General features: G+C 40.0%; 2 protein-coding genes across 2 annotated transcripts in view; one reads left to right on the top strand and one right to left on the bottom strand.

Annotated features, from left to right (window-relative positions):
* MED4 (mediator complex subunit 4) overlaps positions 1-7,909 on the top strand; it is a 15,658-nt gene extending 7,749 nt beyond the window's left edge. Inside the window, exons 2-7 of the mRNA XM_009999078.1 lie at positions 2,043-2,109; positions 2,450-2,620; positions 2,984-3,041; positions 3,933-4,019; positions 4,722-4,853; positions 7,698-7,909. Coding sequence (XP_009997380.1) covers positions 2,043-2,109; positions 2,450-2,620; positions 2,984-3,041; positions 3,933-4,019; positions 4,722-4,853; positions 7,698-7,870 — 688 coding nt within the window. The 3' untranslated portion in view covers positions 7,871-7,909. The remainder of the gene's footprint in view (positions 1-2,042; positions 2,110-2,449; positions 2,621-2,983; positions 3,042-3,932; positions 4,020-4,721; positions 4,854-7,697) is intronic.
* Positions 7,910-11,956: 4,047 nt separating this feature from the next.
* NUDT15 (nudix (nucleoside diphosphate linked moiety X)-type motif 15) overlaps positions 11,957-12,688 on the bottom strand; it is a 2,046-nt gene continuing 1,314 nt past the window's right edge. The window contains exons 2-3 of the mRNA XM_009999077.1: positions 12,470-12,686; positions 11,957-12,102 (exon numbers count right to left, since the gene is read on the bottom strand). Of these exons, the coding sequence (XP_009997379.1) occupies positions 11,957-12,102; positions 12,470-12,686 (363 nt within the window). The remainder of the gene's footprint in view (positions 12,103-12,469; positions 12,687-12,688) is intronic.

Here is a 12,688-nt window from a genome sequence, read left to right as displayed (position 1 = left end):
CGGGACAGGCTGTTCCCTGCTGTGGTGCCGTCCCCAGGCCGGTGCACGCCCGGGGCCCGGCCCGGCCCTGCCCGCTGCGCCCACCGGGCGGGGAAGCGTCGGGGCCGCTTCGTCTCCTGTTGCCAGAGCCGAAGGAGGGGAACTTCCTTGTTCTTCCACTTGCTTTCCTTGGCCGACACCTGCATTTCCTCTTAAATCTGTTTTAGGCCTTTGATTATTCGCTCCAAGTCGTGCTTCAGTCAGAAATCTGCAGTAAATGGTCTCGCACGGTTTAAGCCGTTTTAGTGTTAAACTCAGGCCGAGGCAGGATGCAGAGCTGGTCCTTGGGGAGATACCCGTGCTCAGTCCATGCTCTTGAGGCTGGACTGGTGACCCTCGGCCCAGTTGTCCACCTTGTTACGCAGGCACAGCTAAACTGTGCAGTTAAACTGGTTCCTAATTATTTTCCTCCTCTATAGGAGAGCAGGAGCTTAGGAAGACTTCTTCAAAAGGAATAACACGCAGTGACTGTGTGGCTGGCTCAGTCTGTACCATTCCCACTCGTAGGACAGGGGAAAGATAGTGGCTCTTGTTTCTGTTTAGGTTTTCTTCTCAGTGCTAGATTTTGTTGTGACATATGAGTTGCTGGAGCATGTGTTTTTGAAAACAAAACAACAAAACTTGCTAGCTTTTTATTTAAACCTTTTCTTGTTTTAATCTTGGGACTGGTATTCTGCCATAGTGGATCCAGAGCAACCCTCAGCATTGTTCAGTGAATCTTACTGTTGATCAGCAAAGTGTTGCAGCACTGTAGAACTTGGTCGTGATACTGGTTGGGTGGTAGGGGCAGAAATTAAGCAACATGTCTGTGATGTAGCCTTTGAATAGTTTTGAAGCTGAATCTCTGCGTTATCTGTCTAACACTGGACAGAATTTCAAACCCTCTGTGAGATCAGCCTTGTTGGTGATAGATGACCTACTTACAACAGATGCTATTTGCTACTGCTCAGTATTGGTCGGGTAGAATAAAGCTTTAATGATAGTGACAAGTTTCTTTATTCTCTAATGGTTTGAAATTATTTTAATGTTCAGGAGTGATTAAGAGACATAAGCGGAGACGCTATTTAGAGCTTTGCTGGTGAGAGGCTTTTGCAGACATTTTGAAAAATACTGTTTTCATTTTAAGGTTCTGGTCTCACTTCTCTGTTGTAGCTCCCACTTGAGCTGCTTGAATTGGACAAAGCAAAGAATCAGTGTTGTTCCAAGGACAGTTACTCATGCATGATCCTGAACTGCCATCCTTAGCCTGACAAGCCAAATAGTTTTGTTGAATTTAGAGATCATGCCTTTTTGCACTGTGGTCTTGTTGTTTAGTGAGTCCCCTTTGAAGTTCTTGGTGGCTTTTCAGAATGGTGGCAAAGTAAATGGGTACCTAGAAGCACGATCAAGATGTTTGTTTGAGAAGAACTTCTAACCTAGTACCATAATATTACTTTTTTTTTTTTCCTCTATTTTTATGCGTTTGATATACAACTAATACACCATTGTGGAAATACTTGTTACAGTAATAGTGTCACAAAAAACTCTTCAGGTGTTTGAAAGCATAGACTGAATTGCTCAAAAACCAAGTGTAAAACGTGCTCTGTTGGGCAAAAGTGGGGGAAAAACAGAGGAGTAAAACAGTGAAGACAACTTTTATGCCCTCTTGCAAGACAGGCAGTAGAAATAGGAGATGAATATGTCATGTTATGTTGTTTCTTCTCTCAGCTTCTGCTTGTGTCTTGTTTGGTTTGGTCGGAACTTAGCATGTGTCATGAGTAAAAACGCAGATGAGCAGTTCATGAGCTCAAAGAACAAAGAAGAAAACATGCTCATCATGAGACTAATCACGGAATTACTTTCAGTGGAGACGTCCCTGCCAACACTGTAGTATAAAACGATAAAATACTCAAGTCCATGAATACTTTTGTAATTATATCAGTACTCTGACAATTTTGGGATCTCTTGATGTGATTTACAAATAATGCCCCTAGAAAATTCCACAAACAGAGTTTTTCTTTCAGGGAACTAATTGAAATTTTGGCAATTTCAAGAAACCAGAAGCTTTCACAACCAGGAGAGGAGAGCCAGGTGAGCTGAGTTTCTAAATTGTATTTCTCTTGATAAGCATAATGCTGTACTTCTAATTTTTTCCTTTTTTCTTTCTGTCTTCTTTCATCCTTGCCTGTACTCAAGCTAATGATGATGATGAGGTTTTGGCCTCACTACAAAAGCATTCTTGATTCTCATGTTGTTTGTTTGTTCATTTGTTTTATACTTCATAGGCTGCTTCTGCAAACAGGGGAAGAAAGAGTTTAATCTTTTATGTAAACAGAAATATTCCTAAGGATTTCAGTTGCTCTTCTTTGCAGCAGGATTGAGGGCGTGTTGTTACTGTAACTAAAAGTTCTACAAAACTCTTATTCAATAGATCCTGGAACTACTGATTCAGAGAGATGCAGAGTTTCAAGAGCTAATGAAGTTGGCAGTTGATCAGGGGAAAATCCATCATGAAATGCAGCTTTTAGAAAAGGTGGTAGAAAAGAGAGATAATGATATTCAGCAGCTGCAGAAACAACTAAAAGAAGCAGAGCACATACTGGTAAGTTTATAATAATCTGTTTGCTTTTGAGCATCTATTTGTGAAAAAGGTGATTCTGGAGAAAGTGATACTGTGTTAGAGAAGATTTAGATATTTAATACTTCATAAAAGCTTAGTGGTTTGGGTCTTTTTTTTTCAGTAGTCAAATCCTGTTTAGTTATCATGGTATTCAGTTTTGTTTTATAATGCTAATTTTCTTCCAAACCTACTTTATTTCTGTGCATTTTGAAAATGTTCAGTGAATATTTTCTCTCTTAAAATGCAATTAAATGCAAGGGTTTATTCACAGAGCTAACTGTTATGTAGATGTTTACAAATTAAAGATGCACTGAAGGTTTAATTTCTTGGTTTTTTTACAACTAGGCAACAGCTGTTTATCAAGCAAAAGAAAAACTGAAATCAATTGAAAAGGCAAGAAAAGGTGAGTATCCATGAGTGTACATACCAGATAAACGCAGTTGTAAAGGAAGTTGCTAGTGATGTCTAGTTAGGGTTATTTTATCTTTTTAACTCTACCATCACAGATTTTAGATGCTTCACCTATAAACAAATTCCCATTTCATTATGAACCTATAACCATTTACTCAGAATAAAGCCAGGCATTATTTTTGTGGCAAGTATATCTTTAATATTAAACTTCTTCTTGGTCTGGTATTAGTATCTCTACTGTGTGTCTCAATGAATTGCCTCAGTGGATCTGCTAAGGAAAGGGAAAAAATGTGTGCATGTATGTTGTATTTCAAAGTGACTAGCTAGTGATACTAGTTAGTATTTGTAGCAATTCCGGCTACTCTGTGGCACTTACCAAGCTAAACTGACTTTTTTTTTGTGGGAGGCATTTTCTCTGGTGTTTTTTTTTAGTGTCTTTTATAATTTTGTTATACCTCTTTAATGTATAAAATCAAGGAATCTCGTGAAGTTTCTGTTACTGTAAAACAGGCACATATGTAGAAGGGCTTCTACACGTGTTAAAATTACTACACAAACAAAAAAATCTTTACTACAGAAAATTCCATAACAAAGTAGGTGCTGAAGTTTTCTTATAAATTGCTTAAAAGATTGGTTTGTGTTTCTCACAAGGTTGAAGAACTGTTGACATTGAAAGTGTACTGAAGTTATAGCTGTAATATCAGTTCATTATGAAGCTCGTCCTTGCATAATCTAAGAATCCTCTAAGCAGTCACTGATTTAAAGGATGCTCATGTTTGACAAAATGACATTGTCAATCTTTCTGATATTAGTGTCCAATATTAGAAATAATTGAATGATGCAGTCTCTTGAAAAGGTAATTGCTTTCCTTCCTTTCTTCCAGGTGCCATTTCCTCTGAAGAAATAATTAAATATGCCCATAGGATCAGTGCTAGCAATGCTGTTTGTGCTCCTCTGACATGGGTACCAGGTAACTACCATGTTTATGACAATAGACTTTCTTTTTTTATAATAAAGCATGGTCAGTATCTGATCTTATAATGCTTTTATATAGTGAAAAACACTGCAGTTCATTAGATTAACATTGTTTTCAGCTGTTATAGCTTATATTGACTGGCCTCCTCTGCTCTCCTTTGTTTGCTTTTTTCCCCTGAATGTTATTCCAAATTATAAGTAAGGACCAAGTATATTAAAGACACTTCTCTGTGCTTGGTTGTGTTTCTTCCTGTCCCTTCTTTACAGGGGGTGTTAGTAATCAGTGGAGTAGAGAAGCAGGGCTTTCGCTATGTCAGGTTTCAATTCTGGGAACCGTCCTTCTTGTCCAAAATGAGAATGGGTGCATTTTTCAAATTCCTGTCCTTGCTGTTTTCCTGTGATGTAGCAGGGAGAGCAAAGATACCTATCTTCTAAACATGGGGGGGGTTTCTGTGTGTATGTTGGTTTTTTTGGGGGTTTTTTTGTGTGCTTTTTCTGCCAAGCTTGAAGCAAGATCTAAGTGACTTAGTCTAAGTGAAAAAGATAGAGACTTGGGCTTTAGCAAAACAGGAGTGATGCTCACTGCTGACACAAGCAATCACAGTATGGCCTTTTTTGTCAGGAAACTAGGCACTAAAGAAGTTGTTAAAATCTGCAAGACAATTACTAAATATTGTAAAACGTTTTTTTTGTAAAGGGGACCCACGTAGACCATATCCTACAGATTTAGAAATGAGGAGTGGCCTCTTGGGTCAGATGAACAACCCATCCACCAATGGAGTCAATGGACACTTACCAGGGGATGCGCTTGCAGCAGGCAGACTGCCAGGTGAGAGAAACTCAGTTTTATTTGCTTTTCTTTATTCTTTGTCATAGCAATTATGTGTTTTCTTTAGCAAAGACTAATCAGAGTTAAAATAATGAAAACTGTGCCTAACATTGTTTCCTAGCAGTGAAGATCTAAAGTTAACAATTAGAAATGGCATTGTTTTATTTCATACTAAATTGTAATGAAGACACTACATCCAAGTCAATATAAGTAAAACTCACTTTGTTCCACTTCAATTATCTTATTTTAAATTGCTGTAAATTTAAGTGATATCAAGCCATATTAGCAAGAAGCATTTTCAAAGCCAACTTTTTTTAGCAAAGATGACAAATAGTATGTAATTGTGAAAGCTGCTTTTGGAAGGAGAGGTTTATTGTCATTCCCTACCTTCCTTTAAGTAGCAAGACTATTTGCTTAAAAGTTATGGATTGAAAAGCCATTGCAAAGCACAGCTGGTGAGGTAGTACCTTGAGTGTAGGAATTAAGCTTTAATCCCTTAATTCCTTAGTGAAATGGGCACTTTCATTAATTTTAGTGGGATTAATTTATTCATGCTAACATGGAATTTAGCTGTAAATTACAGTAACTCAATCAAGAATTTAGTGGTTCTGTACGTGTGGAGGTACAAAACTGTACTATTAGACTAACTTGTGGAAAAATTATTTGTTTGGATTTATATGAAATCTGTAACAGCTGCTACCTGTGTGTTAAGCCACTTGCAGGTGTTCTGGAAAGCTTGTTTGAAAAAATTATACTATATACATAAACCCCCCCGCGGATCGCAACTCCACTGTTGGATAAATAGTAAACTTGGATTTTGTGTTTCCAATCATCTGTCTAATCCTGTTGTTGCCTCTTAGGAAGTGACTTGACGTTCTGTATTATCTTGCTTTCTGAACCTCTGGCCTTGGAGAAAATGGGTCAGTGAGGTCAATAGGAATGGGACCTTGACATGTGTTCATAGCAACCCACCAGGGAAATGCTGAGGATGGGCCCACTTAACTTTTATTTTGAAATATGGGTCAGAGGAGATGTTAGGGTTGTGTCTTCCTCATGGAGTTTAAGCATATATATGTTTAAGTTTTTAATAGAGCCCATTCTGGCTTGCTCCTCTGCCTGGGGGGGATCCAGACTTGCTCCTTTAATTTTGAGTGCTGTCTCTGTAAGAACTGAAAGCCCACATTTAAAAGAATTTTCCTTGAGAAGCTGGAAAATATGGGATTTAAACTCCTAATGTAAAACTGTTAATTGAATTGTTAGAGAAAATACTTTAATTACTAGACTGTCAGGTAAGAAGACAATCACCAGAACTTCATTTAAAACTAAGTAGAGGCTGCCCTGGCATTTTGTGTAGGGAGCCTGAATCTGTTAGTGTGTGGAGGCATGTCCTGAGAATGCTAATGATGGGATCTAGTCCTTTTAGAGGCTTCTGCAGGGAGATGTCTGGTTACTGAGTCCTTGTTGAGTCTGCAAGCCAGCCACTGGGCTGCTTGGTAGCCTCAAAACTTTGAGGCTGCTTAGCACACACATGCAACCTGGTTTAGTAGTGGACTGGTTCCATCACTGAAGCATGGGCACAGAACGTAAAACATTGGCTTAACTCAGGCAGTTCGGACAAAGTTGGTTAACTTCACCACAGCTGGGATGATACCACCTGGTACTGTTGTTGGTCTTCTTAATATGGACACAGAACTGGCATAAAGGTTGCATTACATCCTTGCATCTGCTGGTGGGTTGGATCTGTACCATCCAGAGGGACCTTGACAGGCTTGAGAAATGGGCTCATGAAAACCGCATGAAGTTTAGCAAGACTTGAGTGTAAGGTTCTGCACCGGGGTCAAGGCAATCCCATGCAGAAATACAGGTTGGGTGAAGTAAGGATTGAGGACAGCCCAGAGAAGAAGGACATGAGTCTAGTGGTGAACCAGAACTTTAACATGAGCCATCAGTGTGTGCTTGGAGCCCAGAAAGCCAACTGTGTCCTGGGCTGCATCAAAAGAAGTGTTGCCAGCAGGTCAAGGAAGGGGATTCTCCCCCTCTACTGTAGACCCAACCTGGAGTATTGTGTCCAGTTCTGGAGTCCCCAACATAAGAAGGACATAGAACTCTTTGAGTATGTCCAGAGGAGAGCCATGAAGATGACCAGAGGGTTGGAGCACCTCCCCTGTGAAGACAGGCTAAGGAGGTTGGGGGTTGTTCAGCCTAGGGAAGAGGAGGCTCCATGATGACCTTATAGCAACCTTCCAATATCTGAAGGAGGCCTACAAGAAAGGTGGGGTAGGGCTTTTTACACAGAGGTGTAGTGAGAGTACAAGGGGCAGTGGTTGAAAGCTTAAAGAGGGGAGAATCAGGTTGGACATTAGGAAGAAATTCTTTCCTGTGAGGGTGGTGAGATGCACAGGTTGCCCAGGGAGGTTGTGGATGCCCCTTCCCTGGAGGTCTTCAATGCCAGGTTGGATGGGGCCTTGAGCAGCCTGATCTAGCAGGAGGTATCCCTGCCCATGCAGGAGGGTTGGAACTAGATGATCTTTAGGGTCACTTCCAACCCAAGCCATTCTATAATTCTATGATAGGTAATGCATCTTGGCATTGGGGACTGTTGCTATAGCTCATCTGTGGAACCTCTGGTGACTGCAGACTTAAAAGATCAGAATCTACTATGTCTGTGGGGCCTGTGTGCTTCTGAGTTAGGCAGCACCTCAATGAGGGTTTAATCTGTCCAAAATTCAGGAAGATTTTGAAGATTTGTTTTAACTTTAAATTGGAATTCTGGTTGATCTGTCTTGTTGAATTTGTTCATCTACAAAGCTGATAGTTGGATTGATTATGTCCTTTTTTTTCCAGATGTGCTCGCTCCTCAGTATCCTTGGCAATCAAGTGATATGTCAATGAACATGCTACCTCCTAATCATAGTAATGACTTTCTGTTGGAGCCTCCAGGACACAATAAAGAAAATGAAGATGATGTAGAGGTTATGTCCACGGACTCCTCGAGCAGCAGCAGTGACTCAGACTAGGTACAAGAGGGACAGTATCCTTAGTAAACCTTTTCTGTGGTGAAGGTAGGGTTGGATGCTGTTTGCCACAAACTGCAGTACCCTGTTGTCACTTTAGTGCCCTTATGTAGGGAGAACAGCTGGCTCAAAAATAGGGTGACTCACTTAAAACCACAGACTTTAGATTTATTTTTTTTTCCATTAGATGTTCATGTAAAAGGACTGGGAACTTTCTGCTGAAGAAATGTCAGATTTCCAGTGATTATGTATATGTGTGAATGTGTATGTTTGCAAGAGACGGGTGTGTATATATTTACTATACATTAGACAAAAGTTCCTGGGAAAAAAGGTGTAAGGGGAATCCCCTTGTATGTTTGTTAGTAAATTTACTTTTTTGATGATAGCCTTTTCTATGGCACAGAAATGAGACATGAAATTTGTAATTTTAATATCTTTTTTGTTACTGTCTAAATCTGTGTTCTTTACCATCTGTGGGCCGAGAACAAAAGTACGGCAATAAGGTGTAAAAAGGTTTGTAATTATTGTAATATATCATAAATGATTTGTCATAAATAAATTCAGCTTTGATGTAACTTTACGTTTCCCTTTGGAAACTTAAATATCGGAGTTATTGTGTAACTTCAACACTTGGCACATTTCATCCTGGTATGAGGCTGAATTCTGATTTGCTTTCAGAAGTTTGTTCTCCCTTTTCCCCTTTGGCAAATGCCAAGTCAGTATGAGAAGCAGCTGAGCAGTCAGGAACTGAGTCTGTCCTTTTCAGCTGAGTTTTATCAGGTAACGGGGCAGACTGAGGCAGTGACGTGGAGTGCCTGTTTGGATGGTGTCACTAGTATTTTAGTTAAGCTTCCTGGGGTCCTGGAGATGCCACACTTTGGGGAACGCTGCAGGTTCAGCTCCTGTTAGTTCAAGGTACTAACAGATTCTTTATTATTGTCATCTATATTTTTTTTGTTCTTCAAACCTGTTAATTTGTTTCCTTCAGCAGCTGCTTTTCCTGCCTCAGATACAAGGTTCTTTCCTCTTTCCAAAGGCAATTACCTTGGCTTTTCTTCCCTTGTTTTTTTACTTAAGGGGTCACTTTGTGACAGCTGTTGTTCTCTTAAGTAACCCTTGATCAAATGAGAAAACTAATGTGAACTATTACTTATGGCAGTTGCAGGTTTCTGCCCTGCAAAGAGGCTTTCTGAGGCACAGATCACAATTCTCTTCACTTTTCCATTTTGTAGATTCCTCACAGGAAGCATCTGATAAATCAGATCCTTCCTCATTTGCTCAGACAACCTTTCAAATATTGCTGTCAATAACACTGCCATGTATGACCAACATATACACAAGCTTCATAAAGATGTAGAGATAAAAAGGACACATAATACAGGGCCATGTTGTTTTAAGAGAAACAGGGAATTTGGTTTTGTCTCAGCTGTTCCTTTTGGAAGTTTTTTCAGAGTTACTAATATTTCACCTCTGTTTTGCAGTCTAAAGTTATACATATAGAAACACATTTTAATATTTATGCAGTATAATATTTTCTTCTTTCATGTTTACCCCCAATGTCTTTATTGAGAACTACTCTTCCTCTATAATTCATGTTAATCCCAATACCTGTGCCCTGTCTCAATCATCCTAGTTAATCTTGCCTACTCCTGTTCTAGTTCACATTTTTTTCTTAAACATGTGTGATCAGAATCATACACAATACTGCAAAATGCAGTTTCTTGATGTTTTGTACCATTAAAATAGTATTTTATTCCCCAAATGCCCCTCCCATACACAATTATGAGACAGCCACAGATCACTAGTCTCTTTTGTCTTATTTATACAGAGATTATTTTCTTGGAAGGAAATACAAAGAGAAATAATAGTAATGGAAAGTGTAAAGTACAGTCTACCAAAAACTCTTGCATGGCTCCATCATGTGATTCACTAACTGAAATATTGTTGAGGTTGGTAATTGTTTCCTGACATAAGTAAGACCGAACAGAGGTAACAACCACTTCTTTTTCTGGATTGCTTGCTAGTCTATTAAAAGATTCCATAGGACCTCTGTGTTGTATCTAAGAAGTAAGAAAGAAGACAGCTCTGCCCATTGTTAAGTTAGCTTAAAATCAGACTCTGGATCTAAGATGCAGCCTAATCAGTTTCTTTACATCTGTCCTCCAAACTCTGGAGTATCTTTCTCAGAGCTTGGTAACCACAATGCTATTTTAGGTGAATTCTGCCTACTATGAGCAATTTAGCGAACAATGAAGTTCTAACTGCGTGTGCTGTTATTCAGAGGCTTAGCTGTGTACAGGATAGATTTTCCTCTTCAGCAAAAGCACCAAAACCCAAAGTAAACGTAACATTTAGTTGAAAGCACTGAGGCTTAGCAGCTAAAAACTACTGACAATCAGATTTGGGAGGGAGAGGAGAGGGAAGTACAAATGCGTAATGCTTAGAAAATAAGTTATTTAAGTGAGGGATTGCTGACAGCAGATTGCAGTCCCCTAAGAAAGGATACTGAAATCCTGACATATGGAGACACTGTTGGTGTCCTTGTTTCAGTAACAACTTGTCTATTTACAAAAGACAGAATGAATATAACCATGAATGGTAACAAAATATTTATTACATGACAAACTATTTTACAGTGACCCCTGTTTTCCCAACAGGAGGTAGATGCCTTCTAAAATTTAAAATTGCACTAAATAATTTTAATAATTTTACTTTTCATTATTTGGGACAGATGGGCAGGACATCTGTCAAATCTTCCTACAGCCTCTTTAATGACAGCTGAATGGAATTAATTTTTTTTCAGGTAAAATTTAAAATTGCACTAAATAATTTTAATAATTTTACTTTTCATTATTTGGGACAGATGGGCAGGACATCTGTCAAATCTTCCTACAGCCTCTTTAATGACAGCTGAATGGAATTAATTTTTTTTCAGGAAGAAAATCAATTTTGAAAAAAAAAAAAGCTTTCTACAAGGGTACAGTAGTAAAGGAGTTTTCAGTGATATTTCCCATTTCAAAACTGCTTTATAACATTGTCTTCACTTCAGAGAAAGAATATCTGTCCTACGGGAAGTTGTATGTACTTAATACTTCAAATTCTAAGCAGAAGGCTTGGGATTGTCAGTTGCATCCTTACACCTCGTATCACTCTGCTTCTCTGCAAAAAGAGCCACTTATATTTAGGAAAATGTATGTGCAAAGTAAAGAAAAGCTTTAAACCCTTTGAGGGCATTTATTTTAAGCACTGACAAGTAAATGCACAATTTCAGACAATTTTAATATTTCACTATTTTGATTATGCTTTATTTAAAATAAAGGTATTTCATACAATGGGTATAACTAAAGGAAACAGTGTTTACTGTTTAATAGAATCTTAAAGAGAAAAAAATTTAAAATGAGGCAATTAGCCAAAACATGTGATTGACTGCAGAGAAATTTATCTGCAGATCAATTCTAATGTAACCAAGGCTGCAAACAGAACTCTGTAACGAAGGGGATGGCAAGAAAGGTCAGGGAATTTTCATTCCTTACAATTAGCCACCACAGCCCTTTCATGTTTATAATTGCCCAGTTTTCAAGTATATATTACTGTATGCAGGAGAACAAGGCATTGTTTGGAAAATGTGAATTTTGCTCGTGACAGTATCTTTACTGAAGCTACAAGACAAAGCTAAGTTTAAAAACTGGTCCAAGATGTATGTTGACGAGAAGGCAACATGATATACAAAGTAATTTTACATTGAAAGCAGGACCCTGGTTTAAACAAATCTGTTTCTCTTGGGCCTAGTGCTGCAACCACTTCCAAGTGAGTGTGTTTGTAAAGTAAACTTCCAAAGGGCTCTTTAGATAAAGATTAACCAGATAAAACACTGTAATGTTTCTTGTAAAAGAAGATATTAATTGTTAACCACTCCAGCTAGAAATAGCTCTGGAATGAGAGGCAACTTGTGTAAAATATGGTGAATGCACAGAAATATCTTTTTGCCTTTGGGAAGGGTAGTATTTTCACGTGGGCAGTGGGAGCACAATGTATCCTTTTGTCTTTTGCACCAAAAGAAGCAGCTCTGACCTTTAGTTCGATTAGTTTTTATCCTAGTTGGTGGCTTCCCGTGTATCCCTTTAGATGATCGAGCTCTTCTGTGAAGGGATTGTAACCCTGCTCTCTTAAGCAGCGTAAGGGCCAGAACAGCTGGTCTGCTGGAGGAAATTCATCCCATTTAACCCACTCCCAACCTGCAGGGGGAAGAAAAAAAAGAGAGAGGAAAAAAAATCCAGAGTGTAAAATTAATGCTGTAACAATCCAGCTGTTACAAGCCCGGCTGGATTGCGCGTTAATTCCCAACGCAGTCTCTGCTGCGGCCAATTGGAATCTGTTAACTCTCCTCCCGCTGAGCCTTGACCCAGCCGGGAACGTTTTCCCGGAACTGAACAGATGTGCCCGTGGCCGCCCCTTCACCTCGGTGCGGCGCCAACGGAGACGGGGGGTAAATTTAAGCTAAAACCCGCTCAGACGCGTACGATGACACAGGCACTGCTCCGTGCCTTGGAACCCGGGTCCCCCGGGGGGACAGACGGACAGACAGACACCCCCGGGCCTCACCCTCGTTCTTGTCGGGCTCGCGGTTCCGGGGCTCGGCGCCCGGCGCGGCCTCGCCCTTCATGAGCAGCGTCACGCCGTGGTACCGCGCGGCCGCGCACGCCGCGTTCACGGCGGAGGCGAAGCGCAGGTTGCGCAGCGGCAGCGCCGCCTCCTCCAGCGCCTCCCGCGCCGCGCACTCCGCCAGGCTCTCCCTGCGGGCGGGGACGGGGCAGGGGGACT

This window comes from Chaetura pelagica, unplaced genomic scaffold (genome assembly GCF_000747805.2).
Source record: "Chaetura pelagica isolate M959 unplaced genomic scaffold, ChaPel_1.0 scaffold226, whole genome shotgun sequence".
Lineage (NCBI taxonomy): Eukaryota > Metazoa > Chordata > Aves > Apodiformes > Apodidae > Chaetura > Chaetura pelagica.
Note: the sequence above shows the minus strand (reverse complement) of the source record. Positions and strands in the feature narration are given on the sequence as shown.